General features: G+C 37.7%; 1 protein-coding gene across 18 annotated transcripts in view; it reads left to right on the plus strand.

Annotated features, from left to right (window-relative positions):
- LOC112625707 (protocadherin alpha-C2) overlaps window positions 1-18,383 on the plus strand; it is a 203,975-nt gene that overhangs the window by 80,579 nt on the left and 105,013 nt on the right. For 2 of the 18 annotated variants that reach the window (XM_025386866.1, XM_025386871.1), the window contains exon 1: window positions 3,386-5,910. The exons of the other annotated variants lie outside the window; for them this stretch is intronic. In XM_025386866.1, coding sequence (XP_025242651.1) covers window positions 3,520-5,910 — 2,391 coding nt within the window. In that variant the 5' untranslated portion in view covers window positions 3,386-3,519. Of the gene's footprint in view, window positions 1-3,385; window positions 5,911-18,383 lie in introns of those variants that run through there. 18 annotated transcript variants of the gene reach the window in all.

Consider the following 18,383-nt stretch of genomic DNA (forward strand, 5'->3'; position numbering starts at 1 on the left):
AAAAAAAAAAAAAAAAAAAAAAAAAAAAAAAAAAAAAAAAAAACATATGGGGATCTTGCTATGTTGTGCAGGCTGGACTAGAACTTCTAGGTTCAAGTGATCCTCCATTTCAGCCTTCCAAGTAGCTGGGACTACAGGCAGGCTCCACCACTCCCAGCTTCAATCAATAATTTTAAATAAATATATGGTATTGAAATGTATTACCTCGGCATTCCTCTCTATCTTAGAAATGGGAGTAAGCCCTAGAAATCAGATCTTTTATTGAAGAGTGTCTTGAAAGATAGATAACATTTTACCAAGAAAGTATTACATATGGGGAGATAAGTATGAACAACTGCAGAGTATATGGTGATAAATGTGTACTTGAAGGATTAGGGCAGGGGAGATTGTGAAAGCAGGAAAGCTATTTCTTTCTTAATAAATTAGGTATCAAGTAATGGAGACTTAAATTATGGCAGTAGAAATGAATTGAAAAAGACAAGAGGCATTGACAAAGTAAAAACAGCCAAATAATGACAGACTCAATACAAATGATAAGAGAAAAACAAAAGTAGAAGGTGACTCTCACTTTTTTAGTTTGTTCAACTGAGAAGATGAGATTGCCGTTAACCAACTTGCAGAACAGTGTTGGAGAAACAGTTTATGCATATTTGAGCAGGTAGGGAATGGAGATGAACATTTAAGAAAATGTTACTTTGAGGTCCTAAGAGAATACCATTGTGATTGGAAATATGGGTCTGGATCTCAGAAGAGATTATTGATATAGATTTTGGGAACAACTCCTTTAGGGAAAAAATAAATCTATGAAAGAATAAAATTGTCAAGATAGACATTTGAAAAGTGAAAAACAATGTGTCCAGGTACTTAGGTGGGTAAGTGTGTCACTTCCTGTGGCTGCTATAACAAACGACCACAAACTGGGTGCTGTAAAACAACAAAAGTTTATTATGTCTCAGTATTGGAGACCAGAAGTCCAAAATCAAGGTGTTGTCAGGGCTATACTCTCTTTGGAGGCCCCAGGGAAGAATCTGGTTTTTATTTCTTCCAGTTTCTGATGGCTGTTGGTGTTCCTTGGCTTGTGGCTGAACCACTCCAATCTCAGCCTTCTCAGCCTTCACAGTCACATTGCCTCCTCCTCTCCATGTCTCTCTCTTTGTGTTGGTTTTACAAAGTTACATGTGATTGTATTTAGTGCCCATCTGGATAATCCAGGATAAAGTCCTTTCAAGATCCTTAACTTAATCATATCATTCACCAAATAAAGTAAAATCCACAGGTTCCAGGGATTGAGATGTGGGCATAACTTTCTGGGGACCACAATTCAACCTATTACAGTAGGCTTAAAATCATAGGAGGATAGACAACAGGAAGCTGAAATAAAGCTCAAAGTGCAATATATCAAGTATATGTTAGAAGTTAAACATGAAGGGAAAAAGATAAACAGAATAGGTTTTCCCCCAGAAGTAGAACGTTTAAATGTATGTGTGTGTGTGTGTGTGTGTATACATATTTTAGTTAAAGATGTTTGAATATCTTCATAGTGTGAGTGAAAGAAACAAGTAAAAAATAAGATACTAAAAATAAGACAGGCAGCAGGAGAATTTAGATGAAAACTATGAGAGAATAGAAAATGATTCTTAAGAGCGTATGGTTGACCTTGAAAGTGGGAACAGTTTTTCCTTACAATTAGTAGACAATGAAAACAGATAATATAAGGAAAATGACTTGAGAAGAGAGCTATTGAATTTCTGTTTGGTGACATCTCTCAATGTGTGCATCATCTGAAAGTGAACTGATGGAAATGAGGTTGAGAATTTGAGAAGAAAGGGAAGAGAATACAGAAGAATCTGTAAGCAAGAGGGAGGAGTTAATTTACTTGAGAGCCCAACTGAGGTAAAGGTGAGAGTAAACTTGAAGAGAATAGTCATGGTTAAGTGACAGTATTGAGCAGCTTAATAGGAAGAATAGAGAAAATGGATTGTCAGGGTAACTGTGTGTTGGAGGCTAAAAAAAATGTTAGATAAGTAATACAAATAGGTGAATGACTCTAGAGTGTCTGAAAGGGCATATTTTAAATGGTTGACTATGTAGTCTAATTATGTGAAGAGGTAAATAAAGAAATGTAGAGCCAGATAGGAAGAATTAGAGAGTCGATGAACAATTTCCATTATAAGAGGAATAGTATGTTGGTAAAAGTAATGGAGCAGGAGAGGATGATGAGGGTAAGAGAATATCAAATTCTCGGCCTAAATTTTTAGAGGAGAGCAGAGTTATGGAAATAAATCCAACAGTCATTTCCTGTAGAGTTGTGCACAGAATAGGCCAGATAATTATTGGAGTGATGATATATTTTTCATTACACTATTTGGCCTGGGATTTTGTGGCTTGAGTTATAACAATAGATAAAAGTGAGATCCTCTTCTTCTCTTCCTTGCTAAAGATATGTTAACATCTTTGTCTAGCTATTGTTTCTTGGAAAATTAGAGTCAATTTAAATGATGGCAAGGTTTTACTCAGTGATGATGAAGTAAGATGGAGAGAGAAAATGGAAAATTTAACCTACTGGTTAAATTCTATTTAACTAGGAAGCCAATTTGGGCTACAATGCATGGCTTTTGTATGAATTGCAGCCGGGGGCGGTAAGTTAAATTCTATTAAATAAATAGAATACTAGTTCCAGGAATATTTTATAAAAACAGAATCCAAAACCTTAAATCATTGTTGTGTCTAAATTATTGTGTTTATGCACATACACACACTGACATACAAAATCACACACATATTGACTGAACACTTTCTTTTGAATATAAATATTGTATCCACATCTCAAGTAACATTGAGGGAAATTTATAAATATGGTGTATTTATTCAAAGTCTGATATATCGCTTATCAATATTTTTCACCGTCACCCATTTTATTCTTATGTGATTGTTGTTTCCTTTTGGAGTCAATGGCTGTTGTGTGAGGAGGTCTTGAAAAATATTACAGGAAAAGGACAGTCCCACAAAAACCTACGTGACTATGCAGAACTACAGATCAATTGTCCCACAATGAACGTCGAATATTTGTCTTTTCAAGTTCTGCATGGAAGTCTTACACATGGAAAAATAAATTTGTGGCAAGATGAAACTCATCAACCAATTGTCAACTAATATCAAATACTGAGCAGAATGCAGTGATTTGCTGCTTCTGGGAAGGTAAACATTTAATCTTCAATTACGTATTTGCAGTGAAAATGTCAGGAAATGCAGGCAAAAAATCCTGCATCAATGGAAAATATGAAGACTGAGTCATACTTACACTTACACGTTCATGCGCATGGTGTCGCTCTTCACTGAGAACGTTTCCGCGAAGAAAGAGCCGCCGTTTGTTTCTTCCTGCAGAAAACATAGCAGAAAGCGGAATACCTCTTGAGAATCCTCCCGCACTAGGAAGCCATAAAACTTGGGCGTTGAGAGGCAGTTTGAGGTAAGGCATTGTATGTATTGCAGATATCTCTGAGGGTTTTGGAGTGTATCATGGTGTTTTCCTGGCAAGGAGGCCCAAGACAGCGGCAACTACTGCTCTGGCTTCTGATCCTCGCAGCCTGGGAGACGGGTAGTGGCCAGCTCCACTACTCCGTCCCCGAGGAAGCAAAACACGGCACCTTCGTGGGGCGCATTGCTCAGGACCTGGGGCTGGAGCTGGCAGAGCTGGTGCCGCGCCTGTTCCGGGTGGCGTCCAAAACACACGGGGACCTTCTGGAGGTAAATCTGCAGAATGGCATTTTGTTTGTGAATTCTCGGATCGACCGCGAGGAGCTGTGCGGGCGGAGCGCGGAGTGCAGCATCCACCTGGAGGTGATCGTGGACAGGCCGCTACAGGTTTTCCATGTGGAGGTGAAGGTGAGGGACATTAACGACAACCCGCCCGTATTTCCTGAAAGCAAGAAACGAATAACCATTGCAGAATCTAGACCTCCAGAAACTCGATTTCCACTAGATGGCGCATCCGATGCAGATATTGGAGTAAACTCGGCATTGACCTACCGACTCTATCCCAACGATTATTTCGCTTTGGACACACAAAATAGTCGTGAGCAAATGTCTTCATTATCACTTATACTGAGGAAAACACTGGACAGAGAGGAAATTCAGGAACATACTTTATTACTGACAGCCAGTGATGGAGGTAAACCCGAACTGACTGGCACAGTTCAACTGCTCATCACGATTCTGGACGTGAATGATAACGCCCCGGAATTTTACCAATCCGTTTATAAAGTGACGATGTTAGAGAACGCATTCAATGGAACATTAGTGATCAAACTAAATGCCACAGATCCTGATGATGGTACAAATGGAGATATAGTTTACTCATTTAGAAGGCCTGTATCGCCTGCAGTGGTATATGCATTTACCATAAATCCCAACAACGGAGAAATTAGGACAAAAGGCGAACTAGATTTCGAAGAAAAGAAATTGTATGAAATATCTGTAGAGGCAGTTGACAAAGGAAATATTCCAATGGCGGGTCATTGTACCCTTTTGGTGGAAGTACTAGATGTAAATGATAACGCCCCAGAGGTTACCATCACTTCTTTGTCACTCCCCATCAGAGAAGACACTCAGCCTAGCGCCATCATTGCCCTCATCAGTGTGTCCGATCGTGACTCTGGCTCAAACGGACAGGTCACCTGCACCCTGACGCCGCACGTCCCCTTCAAGCTGGTGTCCACCTACAAGAATTACTACTCATTGGTGTTGGACAGCGCCCTGGACCGAGAGAGCGTGTCGGCCTATGAACTGGTGGTGACCGCGCGGGATGGGGGCTCGCCTTCGCTGTGGGCCACGGCCAGCGTGTCCGTGGGAGTGGCCGACGTGAACGACAACGCGCCGGCGTTCGCGCAGTCCGAGTACACGGTGTTCGTGAAAGAGAACAACCCGCCGGGCTGCCACATCTTCACGGTGTCTGCGCGGGACGCGGACGCGCAGGAGAACGCGCTGGTGTCCTATTCGCTGGTGGAGCGGCGGGTGGGCGAGCGCGCGCTGTCGAGCTACGTGTCGGTGCACGCGCAGAGCGGCAAGGTGTACGTGCTGCAGCCGCTGGACCACGAGGAACTGGAGCTGCTGCAGTTCCAGGTGAGCGCGCTGGATGCGGGCGTGCCGCCTCTGGGCAGCAACGTGACGCTGCAGGTGTTCGTGCTGGATGAGAACGACAACGCGCCGGCTCTACTGACGCCCGGAGCTGGCAGCGCTGGAGGCACAGTGAGCGAGCTGGTGCCGCGGTCGGTGGGTGCAGGCCACGTGGTGGCGAAGGTGCGCGCAGTGGACGCCGATTCCGGCTACAATGCTTGGCTTTCGTATGAATTGCAACCGGCGGCGGTCGGCTCGCGCATCCCGTTCCGTGTGGGGCTGTACACTGGCGAGATCAGCACAACACGCACTCTGGACGAGGTGGACGCCCGGCGCCACCGCCTTCTGGTGCTGGTGAAGGACCACGGTGAGCCCGCGCTGACGGCCACGGCAACGGTGCTATTGTCGTTGGTGGAGAGCGGCCAACAGCCAAAGGCGTCGTCGAGGGCGTCCGCAGGCGCTGTGGGTCAGGAAGCGGCGCTGGTGGATGTCAACGTGTACCTGATCATTGCGATCTGCGCAGTGTCCAGCCTGTTGGTGCTCACGCTGCTACTGTATACTGCGCTGCGGTGCTCGTCGCCGCACACTGAGGGCGCGTGCGCCCTGGGCAAGCCCACTCTGGTGTGCTCTAGCGCGGTAGGGAGTTGGTCGTACTCGCAGCAGAGGCAGCAGAGGGTGTGCTCTGGGGAGGGCCCAGCTAAGACGGACCTCATGGCCTTCAGTCCCAGCCTTCCTCCTTGTCTGGGTTCTGCAGAGGGAACAGGCCAGAGGGAGGACTCAGAATGCTTGAAAGAGGTAAGCTTATCTTTTTAAATATTATCTTAGTAAACACTTTAGCCTTCTTTGCAGTTGTTTAAGACATCTTTCCTGCCAATTTCAAATTATTCTTCCCTTTTATTTTAATTTTGTTAGTTGTTATCGGATTTAACAACTCTGCTCTGGACATTATGTGTTGGATTATTCTTCAGAGTGAAATCTTAACTCAGAAACCATAATGAAATGTGCAAAACAAGAATATTTTGTTTCTGTTGTATTCTTAATAGTTCTAAGTATTTATTGTGCAATTGAGCATTTACAAAAAATTCTGCACGTTGTGAAAAGTTAAACATTTAGAAAATGTTTGTTTTAATGAGGCTAATCATAATCTTAAATTTAAATTTTTAAAATTTAATTTATACATTTACCCACACAGATATTATTTTAAAGAGCTCCATAACTTTTCACATAAATACTTTTTTTAAGTGCACTTTTCTTTCTTTTTTCTTTTTTAAACCTGTTTTGATTGGTCTCTACTTTTTTATTCTCTAGGCACATCAGTGTTCCCCTCTCATGTATCTCATGCAAAATATCTTGTGATTCTTCTTTCAATTTTTTATTTGCATTCAGATAATTACTAACACATGTATAATACATATAGAGAGAGAGCTGGTAGGTTTTTTGTTATTATTTCTTTTCCGAAGTTTGCAGGGATTTCCAAAAGGTATTGGTGACTGTATAATAGATGTTTTAACTTTGTTGTCTGCTAATTTCAACATTTTTGTCCTTAGTTTGCTTTTTTGATCTATCTTCTTATATGGATATATTTTCTTGCTGTTTTGCATGACTGGTAATCTCTGATAAGATGCTAGACATTGTTAATTTTACATTGTCAGATGCTGGAATTTGTGTGTGTGTGTGTGTGTGTGTGTGTGTTCCTTTAAAGCAGTGGTTCTCGATAAGAAAGTTTTGCCCCCTCTACTCCCACCCAGGAGATAATTTGGCAATGCTGGGATACATTTTTGGTTGTTGCAACTAGGGAATTGCTACTGGCATCTAATAATGGAGCTCTGAGATGCTGCTAAACACCATCCAATTGCTGCCAAACATCCTACAGTGCACAGACAGTCCCCCAACAATAAAGAATTAGTCAGCTCAAAATGTCAGTAGTTCCAAAACTGTTGAGAAACTCTGCTTTAAAGAGTCTTGGACTTAGCTCTGACTTGAAGTTGCTTGGTACCAATTTATTCCTTTCAAGGCTTCATTTTAAGATTTGTTAGCACACATTCAGAGCAGCTTTTAGTGCAGCACTAATTTGGCCTTCTATTACAGCAATACTTTCCTGAGGACACCACCTAATGCCCTGTGCATTAACAGGTCTCTCTTCTCTGACTGGTAGGAATGTGAAATATTTCCAGCCCTTTGTGAGCTCTAGGAATTATTCTATCCAATTTTTTTTTTTATTTTAAAAGGCTAGCCTGATCTGGGGAGGTTGATCAGTGATCTATGATCTGTGATCACATCACTGCACTGCAGCCTGGGTGACGGAGTGAGACCATGTCTCAACATAAAAATTAAAACATTATAATTGAGGTTGAATGTTATCAAATATTTTATCTGCATCTTTTGAGGGAGGTATAAATTTTTTCTTTGGCAATGTTCATGTGTTGAATTTATGATTTGTGGTTTTCTTATGGCAAATCAACCTCTACTTCCTTGGATAAACATAATTTGATTATAATTTATAATCCTTTTTATATACTACATATTTTGTTAAATTTCCAAAATATTTTTGCATCTTTATTCCAGGTGATACTGATATGTCCTTGTTTTTCTTCCTAATTTCTTCTCTGTTAAGTATTCAAGTTATAAATAAGAATCTAGCATAAGTTGAATACTTAACAAAGAAGAATAATCTTTGAAAACTTCCAGAAAATGTTCTGTTTCCTGTAAAAGTTTGTATAATCTTTGAATTACTTCTTATTTGATTGGAGAACTCACTGTTGAAGTTATCTGTATCAAGATTTTGATTGGTGGGAATATTTCTGATTACTGACTCAATTTTAATAGTATAAAGACCATTCAGAGTTTAATTTACTCTTGAATCAGTTATGTAGACAATATTTTTTCAGGTATTTTCCTGTTTAATCTAAATTCTCAGTTATATGCTCATACTTTCTACAGAAACTATAGTGATATTTCCTTTTCCGTTCTTGATATTATTTTTGCTTCCTGTCTCTTTTTTCTGGATAAATGGCACAACAGGTTGTCATATTATCAGTTATTTCAAAAAGGAGCCCACTTTTTAGCTTTGTTGAATCTGTTTTGTATGTTTATTTAAAAGAATATTAATTGTATAAACAAAATAATCATCTCTTATGATATTTAAAATGTGACAAAATAGCATATGACTCAAGAGGAATTGAAACGAGTTAACATTTTAAGATTTTTGCATTGCCCAGGCTGGTCTCAAACTCTTGGCTTCAAGTGATGGCCCGCCTCGGCCTCCCAAAGTGTTGGAATTACAGGTGTGAGCCATCGTTCCTGGCCAATTTTCTTTTGTTTGTTTTAGCTTACTTTTATAACCTCTCGAAATGAATGCTTAGGTCATTACTCTTTAGCTCTTCTTTTCTACTATATGTATTAAAGTAATCAATTTCTATGTAATTAATGTTTTAGCTGCATCCCACCAGTATTTACATGCAGCATTTCCACTATCCTTCAGTTCCAAGTATTTTACAGTTTATGTCATATTTAATTTTTTTTTTTTTTTTTTTTGAGACAGAGAGTCTCGCTTTGTCGCCCAGGCTGGAGTGCAGTGGCGCAATCTCGGCTCACTGCAAGCTCCCTCCCCCAGATTCACGCCATTCTCCTGCCTCAGCCTCCCGAGTAGCTGGGACTACAGGCGCCTGCCACGACGCCTGGCTAATTTTTTTTTTTTTTTTTTTTTTTTTTTTTTTTTGTATTTTTAGTAGAGGCGGGGTTTCACCGTGTTAGCCAGGAAGGTCTCCATCTCCTGACCTCGTGATCCGCCCACCTCGGCCTCCCAAAGTGCTGGGATTACAGGCATGAGTCACCGCGCCCGGCCAACTTTTAACTATATAACAATGTTCCAATTACCTTTTAATTTTTTTAATTAAAATTCAGTATGGTTGGAGAACATACAATTTCAACCTTTCTAATTTGTGGGAACTTGCTTAGTGGCATAATATGTACGTTTTGTGGACATCCTATGTGTGCTTGAATATAATTGTGTATGATGCAATTATTAGGTGCAGGGTTAACTTGGTTAGTAATGTTATTAAAATTTATACTGTAACCATTTAAAAAGCTGCCTACTGTATCAATTATTGACAGAGGTGTGTTAAAATCTTCCACCATAAATGTATATTTGTTTAGATATTAGAATTCGGTTTTTGCTTTATTTATTTTAAAGCTATATTATTAGGTGCATACAAATTTAGAATTAGTATATCTTTTTAGTAAATTAAACATTTTACTGTTATGAATTTACTTTCTTCAGAATTCTGCTTTCCGATTTTTGTTTTTGCTTTGAAGTATTTTTATATTAATTATACTGATTCATTTCTCTTCTTTTTATTTGTGTTTGCAGGAGATGTCCTCTTCCCAGCCTTTTATTTTAAACCTTTTAGTATTATGGGCATATTCCACAAATTCTTTGCTACTGTCTCACTGAGAAGCAGAGTCTAATTTTTCTCTCCTTTAACTTTGACCGGTCTTAATGTTGGAATTACATTCTGGGATTTATGAAGTCAGGTCACAAGAAGTCTTACAGTATGCTTTGGTCTCTGAGAATATTTGTTTTGGGGGAAGCCTGTCACCATGCAAGAATTCTGACTACCTTGAGATTGTCATACTGTAAAGAAGCTCAAGCTGGACTTGTGAGAAGCCAAATGGATAGAAAAATTACTAACCAGTCTGTTGTGCATACACACCACATTTTCTTTATCCACTCATCTGTTGATTGACACTGAGGTTGATTCCACATAGTAGCTACTGTGAATAGTGCTGCAGTAAGCACGGGAGGTGCAGGTATCATTTTGACATATTGATTTCCTTTTCTTTGGATAAATGCCCAATATTGGAATTGCTGGATGATATGGTAGTTCTATTTGTAGTTTTTTGAGGGACTCCCATACTATTTTCCTAGTGGCACTGCTAATTTACATTCCCACCAACAGCATTTATGAGTTTCCTTTTCTCTGTATTGTTACCAGCATTTGTTATTTTTTGCTTTTTACCGATAGCCATTCTAACTGCAGTAAGATGATATCTCTTTGTGGTTTGATTTGCATTTCCCTGATGACTGGTGATGTTGAACATTTTTTTATATACCTCTTGATCATCTTTATGTCTTCTTTTGAGAAATGTCTGTTTAGTTCCTTTGCCTGGTTTTTAATCACATTATTATTATTATTATAGTTTTGCTGTTGAGTTGGATTCCTTGTGTATTCTGTGTTAGTTCCCTGTTGTATGAATAGTTTGCAAATATTTTCTCCCATTCTACAAGTTTTTCCATCACTCTGTTGTTTCCTGCTGTGCAGAAGCTTTTTAGTTTGATATAATCTCATTTGTCTGTTTTTGTTTTAGTTGCCCGTGCTTTTGAAGTCTTAGCCATAAAATCTGTGCCTAGTAATGTCCTGAAGTGTTTCCCCTTTGTTTTCTTCTAGTAGTTTTATAGTTTTGTCTTACATTTAAGTCTTTATTTTGAGTTGATTTTTGTATATGATGAGAGTTAGGGGTCTAGTTTCATTTTTCTGCATATGAATATTCAGTTTTCCTAGCCCTATTTATTGAAGAGACTGTTCTTTCCCCATTGTGTGTTGAAGGTGTTCTTTCACCTTTGTTGAAAATCAGTTGGCTATAAATACATGGATTTACTTTTTGATTTTCTATTCTGTTTCATTGGTCTATGTGTCTGTTTTTATACCAATATCATGCTGTTTTGGTTACTAAAACTTTATAGTATATATTGAAGTCAGGTAGTGTAATGCCTCCAGCTTTGTTCTTTTTGCTGAGTATTGCTTCAGCTATTCAGGATCTTTTGTGGTTTTATATGAATTTTAGAATGGTTTTCTCTACTTCTGTGAATAATGCTACTGGTATTTTTATACCAGGAGGATTGTATTGAATATGCAACTTGCTTTGGATAGTATGGTCATTTTAACAACATTAAGTCTTCCAATTCATGAGCATGAGATGTTTTTTATTTGATTCTGTCTCCTTCAATTTCTTTCATCAGTGTTTTGTAGTCTTCATTGTAGAGGACTTCCACCTCCTTGGTTAAATTAATTCCTAAATATTTTATTTTTAGTAGCTATTGTAAATGGGATTGTTTTCTTAATATCCTTTTCACTAGTTCATTATTGGTGTATAGAAACACTACTCATTTTTGTATGTTGATTTTGTATTCTGAAACTTTTTTTCTTTTCTTGAAGCAGAGTTTCACTCCTGTCACCTAGGCTTGAGTGCAGTGGCATGATCATGGTTCACTGTAGCCCCAACTTTCCAGGTTCAACTGATTCTCCCACCTCAGCCTCAGGAGTAGCTAGGACTACAGGTGTGCAACACGATGATTGGCTAATTTTTTGTATTTTTAGTAGAGACAGAGTTTTGCCATGTTGCCCAGGCTGGTCTGGAACTCCTGGGCACAAGTGATCCACCCACCTTGGCCTCTCAAAGTGCTGAGATTACAGGTGTGAGCCATCATGTCCAGCCCTGAAACTTTACTGAATTCACTTATCAGTTCTAAAAGTTTTTTGGTGGAGTCTATAGGTTTTTCTATGTACAAGATCATGTCTATAAAGAGGGACAATTTGAATTCTTTTTTTTCCAATTTGAATTCCTTTTATTTTTTCTCTTGCTTAATTGCTCTGCCTAGGACTTCTGGAACTATGTTGAATAAAATTGGTGAAAGTGGGCATCGTTGTCTAGTTTCAGTTTTCAGAAGAAAGGTGTTCAGCTTCTTCCCATTCAGTATAATGTTAGTTGTGGATTTGTCATATATGGCCTTTATTATGTTTAGGTATGTTTCTTCTATGCCTAATTTGTTGACAGTTTTATCATGAAGGGAAAATAGAAATATTATTTTGCTTTCATTTCTGGTAATAGAATAGTTGAATTGTATAAAATGCTTTTTCTGCATCTATTGAGATGATCATATTGTTTGTTTCCTTCATTACGTTGCTGTGATGTACTTGTGATTTGTGTGTGTTGAACCATCCTTGCATCCTGGGATAAGTCCCACTTTACCTTAGTATATTATCTTTTTGATGTGTTGTTCATTTTGGTTTGCTAACATTTTGTTGAGGATTTTTGCATTTATGTTCATCAGGGATATTGGCCTATAGTTTTCTTTTTCTGTTGTGTCCTTGTCTAGTTTTGGTATCAAGGTAATGCTGGCCTCATAGAGTGAGTTAGGGTGAATTCCTTGCTCTCCAATTTTTTGGAATAGTTTGAGAAGAATGGGTGTTAGTTCTTTAATTGCTTGGTGGAATTCAGCAGTAAAACCATCCAGTTCTAGGCTTTTCTTTGTGGGAGACTTTTTAATACTAATTCAATCTTAATACTCATTGGTCTGTGCAAGGTTTTCTATTTCTTCCTGGTTCAATCTTGGTGACTTCTTCATGTCCAGTAATTTATACATTTCCTCTGTGCTTTCCAATTGTTACTGTGTAGTTGTAATAGTCTGTAATGATCTTTTGGATTTTTGTGGTATCAGTGTAATGTCTCCTTTGTTTCTGGTTTCATTTGAATATTCTCTCTCTTTTTTCTCTTGGTTAGTCTACCTAGCAGTTTATTCATTTTGTTTATCTTTTCAAAAACCAACTTTTTGTTTCATTGATCCTTTTAATTTTGTTTTTAGTCTCTACTTAATTTAGTTCTGCTGTGACCTTTATTATTTCATTCCTTTTATTAATTTTTAGTTTGGTGTGTTCTTGATTTTCTGGTTCCTTGAGGTGCATCATTAGGTTGTTTATTTGAAACCTTTTTACTTTTTTGATGTAGGCATTTATTGCCATAAAATTCCCTATTAGTACTGCTTTTGCTGTATCCTGTAGGTTTTGGCATGTTTTGCTTACATTTTCATTTGTTTCAAGAAATTTTTTTTATTTTCTTCTTAATTTCTTCATTGACCCAATAGTCATTCAGGAGCATGTTGTTTAATTTCCATGTATTTGTACAGTTTCCAAAGTTCTACTTGTTATTGATTTCTAGCTTTACTCCACTGTGATCTGAGAAAATATTTGATATAATTTTGATTCTTTAAAGCTGTTGAAGCTTGTTTTCTGGCCTAAAATATGGTCTATCTTATAGAATGTTTCATTTGATAATGAGAAGAGTGTGTATTCTGCAGCTGTTGGATGAAATGTTCTGTAAATGGTAGCTACATTTGGTCTATAGTGCAGATTAAGTCCAATGTTCCTTTGTTGATTTCCTGTCTACACTATCTGTCCAGTGCCAGAAGTGGGATGTTGAAGTATCTAACAAGTATTGTATTGGAATCAATCTTTCTCTTTAGCACTGATAAAATTTGCTTTATATATCTGGGTGCTCCAGTCTTGAATACATATATATTTACAGTCATATATTCTCTTGCTAAATTGGTCCCTTTATGATTATATAATGACCTTCTTTGTCTCTTTTTATGTTTTTTAAGATAAAGTCTATTTTGTCTGATATAAGTATAGAAGTTTCCACATGCTTTTTGTTTCTATTTGTGTGGAATATTTTTTTCTGTCCCTTCAAGTCCAGTCTATACGTCTTGACAGCTAACATGAGTTTCTTGTAGCCAGCATATACTTGAGTCTTGTTTTTTGTATCCATTCAGCGTATTTATTTTAATTGGGGAGTATAGCCTGTTTACATTCAAGGTTGTTATTGATAGGTGAGGACTTACTCATGTTATTTTGTTAATTGTTTTCTGATTGTGTTGTATATCCTTTGTTCTTCTTTTATTGTTTACCTTTACAATTTGGTGGTATATTGTCATGATAAATTTTAATTCCTTTCTCTTTCTCTTTGTGTATTTGCTCTACTAGTGAGTTTTATACTTTCATGCATTTCCATGGTGGTAGACATCATTCATTAAGCTTTCAGATGATTCTTATAGGACTCTTGGCTGGGCACAGTGGCTCATGCCTGTTATCCCAGCACTTAGGGAGGCAGAGGCAGGAAGATCGCTTGAGTCCAGGAGTTCAAGACCAGCCTGGGCAACATAGCAAGACCCTGTTCTTCACAAAAGGAAAAAAAAAAACCCAAACAGTTGTAGGATTCCTTTAAGTATTTCTTGTAGGACTTGTCTAGTGGTAATGCACTTCCTCAGTTTTTGCTTGTTTGGGAAATACTTTATTTCTCCTTCATTTCTGAAGTATAGCTCTGCTGGGTATAGTATTTTTGGCTGATAGTTTAAAAAATTTCAGCACTTTGGATATATCATCTCATTCTATCCTAGCCTGTAAAGTTTCTGCTGAGAAATCTGTTGTTAGTCTAATGGGAATTTTCTTATATGTGACTTGTCACTTTTCTTTTACTGTTTTTAGAATTCACTCCTTGTCTTGAGTCTGGTACCTTAGACTACTCAGCCATCCTGATGCCCTACCTCTTATATAGAAACAACCCAGATCCAAAGTGGCCAGAAAGTTACTTTACCTTCTGAATTTGTGGTCTTTTTCAGAATCTCTACCTGTTAATTTGCTGTGACTTTATTAGTTGTTAGATACTTTTATCATTTTAAAATATCTCCAATGGTATGGTTGGTTCGAATTACCAGTTCTGCATACTGGTAATGTAAGTCCTCTGTTGAATTGATTTTTAAATACACTTATTTTATTCCAGTATCTTATGGCTCCTGGTGTTACAGATGAGAAGTTTCAAATAACTTGAAATAATTCCCCTCTATATAATTATCCCTGATTCTGACTTTCTTTCCATAGTTATACATTTTTTCTATGCTATTATATTCTCATTTTAAAGATGTTGAATGACAATGTAATTTTATTTTAGTTTATATACAAGTATTTTTGAGGTTTATTTTCCTGGAAAGTTTTCTAAAATTATAGATTTTAGTATTTCTTCTGTTTTATTATTTCAGATTTCTTCTTCAATGACTCCATTTATATTTGTATGAGATATTCTTTGCCTTTATTTTGTAGCTGACACTTCTAAATCCTACCTAGCTCTTTTTAAAAACAATTTTACTTTTTATTCTTTTTTCCATTTTATAGCTTTCTTTAGGCATTATCCATAGTGTTTATTTGCTGTCATGTGCCTTCTGGTTTGGTGTTTATTTCTGAAAAAATTATTTTGCTTTTATTTCTAATATTTTACTGAGTTTTCTCATCTCTCTTTGCAAAGCTTTTTTTTTCCTCCAATCATATCATTACTGAGTATCTCTAATTCTGATTTATGTGTCCTTGCATAGCTTTTCATTATTTTCCAAAAATGTTTAAGTTGTTTTCAAATATTATATAGCAATTTGTGGAATTTTCTTTCTTGTGTGTATTTATTTCCTTTAGCATAATTATTTTTCCCCACCTTTAAAAATAATTTTGTGTCAGATTTGCCCATAATCCTTTTCTTATGCTCATGTTTGTATGAAAAGCATTTCCCCATAATTTTAGAAGAAACAGACCAGGATAATTTTCCTATCTTTGTTGCTCTATAGATTTCTATTCAGCTATTATTCTGAAATGATAAAAATATAATTTTTTAATATCTTACTTTGTGACACCATTTACCCTTTTTACTTGGACCTTTTTCCTTTGTTTAATTGTCCCCCACCCCCACCATTTTGCTTCATATGGACTCCATTCCTATCAGTTCCTCCTCAGTATAGGGGTTTTTGCTGCAAGAAGACATTCGTTAGTTGAGAAGTTCATAGGGCTAAGACAGGTTTAGCACAATCCAATCTATTTGTAGTCCCTTCCACTAAGTTTTGAATTTGCTTGTATTTCTAATATTTTACTGTGTTTTCTCATCTCTCTTTTCAAAGCATTTTTTTCTCTTACTGAGGGATAATTGAATTAGGACCTTCGATTTCCCCCCTTCCACTGATGACTATTGTTCTCAAATTGTTTTACTATGCTTTCCAGTGAGTACTTATTGGCACTTTTTGGAGTTCTTCAATTCTCAACACCATCAAAAGCCCCATAACCTTCTTTTGCTTCCTCCTGAGCCTCTTTTCATGTGCTTATTGGTCATTTCTATATCGTCTTTGGAGAAATACCTATTCAGATCTTTTGCCCAAATTTTAATTGGTTTATTCATTTTTCGATTGTTGAGTTGTAAGAGTTCTTTATGTATTCTAGATGCAATTACTTTATTAGATATATGATTTGCAAAGATTTTCTCATTGAGGGTGTTGTCTTTTCACATTCTCTTTTAGCTCCCACTTATAAGTGAGAACATACAGCATTTGGTTTTCTGTTTCTATATTAATTCACTTGGGATCATGGCCTGCACCTCCATCCAATGGGCTCCAAAGGGCATGATCTTTTTCTTTCTTTATGGCTGCATAGTATTCAATGATGTATACGTACTGCATTTTATTTTATTCTGTTTTATTTTATTTTCTTCAGACGAAGTCTCACTCTCGTCCCCCAGGCTGGAGTGCAATGGTGCGATCTCGGCTCACTGCAACCTCCACCTCGTGGGTTCAAGCAATTTTCCTGCCTCCTGAGCAGCTGAGATTACAGGCGCCTGCCTGGCTAAGTTTTGTATTTTAAGTAGAGACGGGGTTTCTCCATGTTGGCCAGGCTGGTCTTGAACTCCTGACCTCAGGTGATCTGCCCACCTCGGCCTCCCAAAGTGCTGGGATTACAGGCATGAGCCACTGCACCTGGCCAACGTACTGCATTTTATTTATCCAGTGCATCATTGATGGGTATTTAGGATTATTCTCTGTCTTTGCTATTGTGAATAGTGCCATGATGAACATACACATGCATGTGTCTTTATAGTAAAATGACTTATATTCCTTTGGTTATGTACACAGTTATGGGATTTGCTGGCTTGAATGGTAAGTTATTTGAGAAATCTTCAAACTGCTTTCCACAGTGGCTGAACTAATTTACATTCCCACTGGCAGTGTATAAGCATTCCCTTTTCTCTGCAACCTCACCAGTATCTGTTATTTTTGACTTTTTAGTAATAGCCGTTCTGACTGGTGTGAGATGGTATCTCATTGTGGTTTTGATTTGCATTTATCTAATGATTAGTGATGCTGAGCATTTTTATCATATGCTTATTGTCCATGTGTATGTCTTCTTTTGAGAAGTGGCTGTTTATGTCCTTTGCCTTTTTTTTTTTTTCTTTTTTTTGAGACAGAGTCTTGTTCTGTCACTAAACCTCCGCCTCCTGGTTTCAAGCAATTCTCCTGCCTCAGCCTCCTGAGTAGCTGGGACTGCAGGCACATGCCACAAAGCCCAGCTATTTTTTTTTTTTTTTTTTTTGGTATTTTAAGTAGAGATGGGGTTTTGACATGTTGGCCAGGCTGGTCTCGAACTCCTGATCTTAAGTGATGCACCTGCCTTTGCCTCCCAAAGTGCTAGGATTACAGGCATGAGCCTCTGCGCCCAGCCCTTTGCCCATGTTTTGATGAGGTTGTTTGGTTTTTGCTTGTTAATTTGTTTAAGTTCCTTATAGATTCTGGATATTAGACCTTTGTTGGATGCATAGTTTGCTGATATTTTCTTCCGTCCTGTAGGTTGTCTGTTTACTGTGTTCATAGTTGTTTTAATTTTTTTAATTTTATGGGTATATAATAGGTGTATATATTTATGGGGTATATAAGACATTTTGATACAAGCATGCAATGCACAATAATCACATCATGGAAAATGGGATGGCCATTCCCTTAAACATTTATTCTTTGTACAAACAATCCAATTATGCTCTTTTAGTTATTTTAAAATATACAACTAGATTATTTAGACCATAGTCACTTTATTCTGCTATCAAATACTATGTCTTATTCATTTTTTTCTATTTTTTGTCCTCATTAAAAATCTCCACCTTCTATCCACACCCCACTAAACTTTCTAGCCTTTGTTAACCATTCTTCTACTGTTTATCTCCATGAGTTCAAATGTTTTTGTTTTTGTTTTTTTCCTTTTCGAGACAGGTCTTGCTGTGTCACCCAGGCTAGAGTGCAGTGGTATGAACAGAACTCACTGCAGCCTTGACCTCCTGGGCTCAAGCAATCCTCCTGCCTCAGCCTTCTGAATAGCTGGGACCACAGGCATGTACTGCCATGCCCAGCTACTTTTTTGATTTTTTTTTTGTAGAGATGAGGTCTCACTTTGTTACCCAGTTTGATCTTGAATTCCTGCGCTCAAGTGATCCTTTCACCTCAGCCTCCAAAAGTGCTGGGGTTACAGGCATGCGCCACCATACCTGGCCTCGTTTTGATTTTTAGGTACCACAAATAAGTAAGAACATATGATGTTTGTCTTTCTGTGCCTGGCTTATTTCACTTATAACATAATGAC

Source organism: Theropithecus gelada, chromosome 6 (assembly GCF_003255815.1).
Source record: "Theropithecus gelada isolate Dixy chromosome 6, Tgel_1.0, whole genome shotgun sequence".
In the NCBI taxonomy this organism is placed as follows: Eukaryota; Metazoa; Chordata; class Mammalia; order Primates; family Cercopithecidae; genus Theropithecus; species Theropithecus gelada.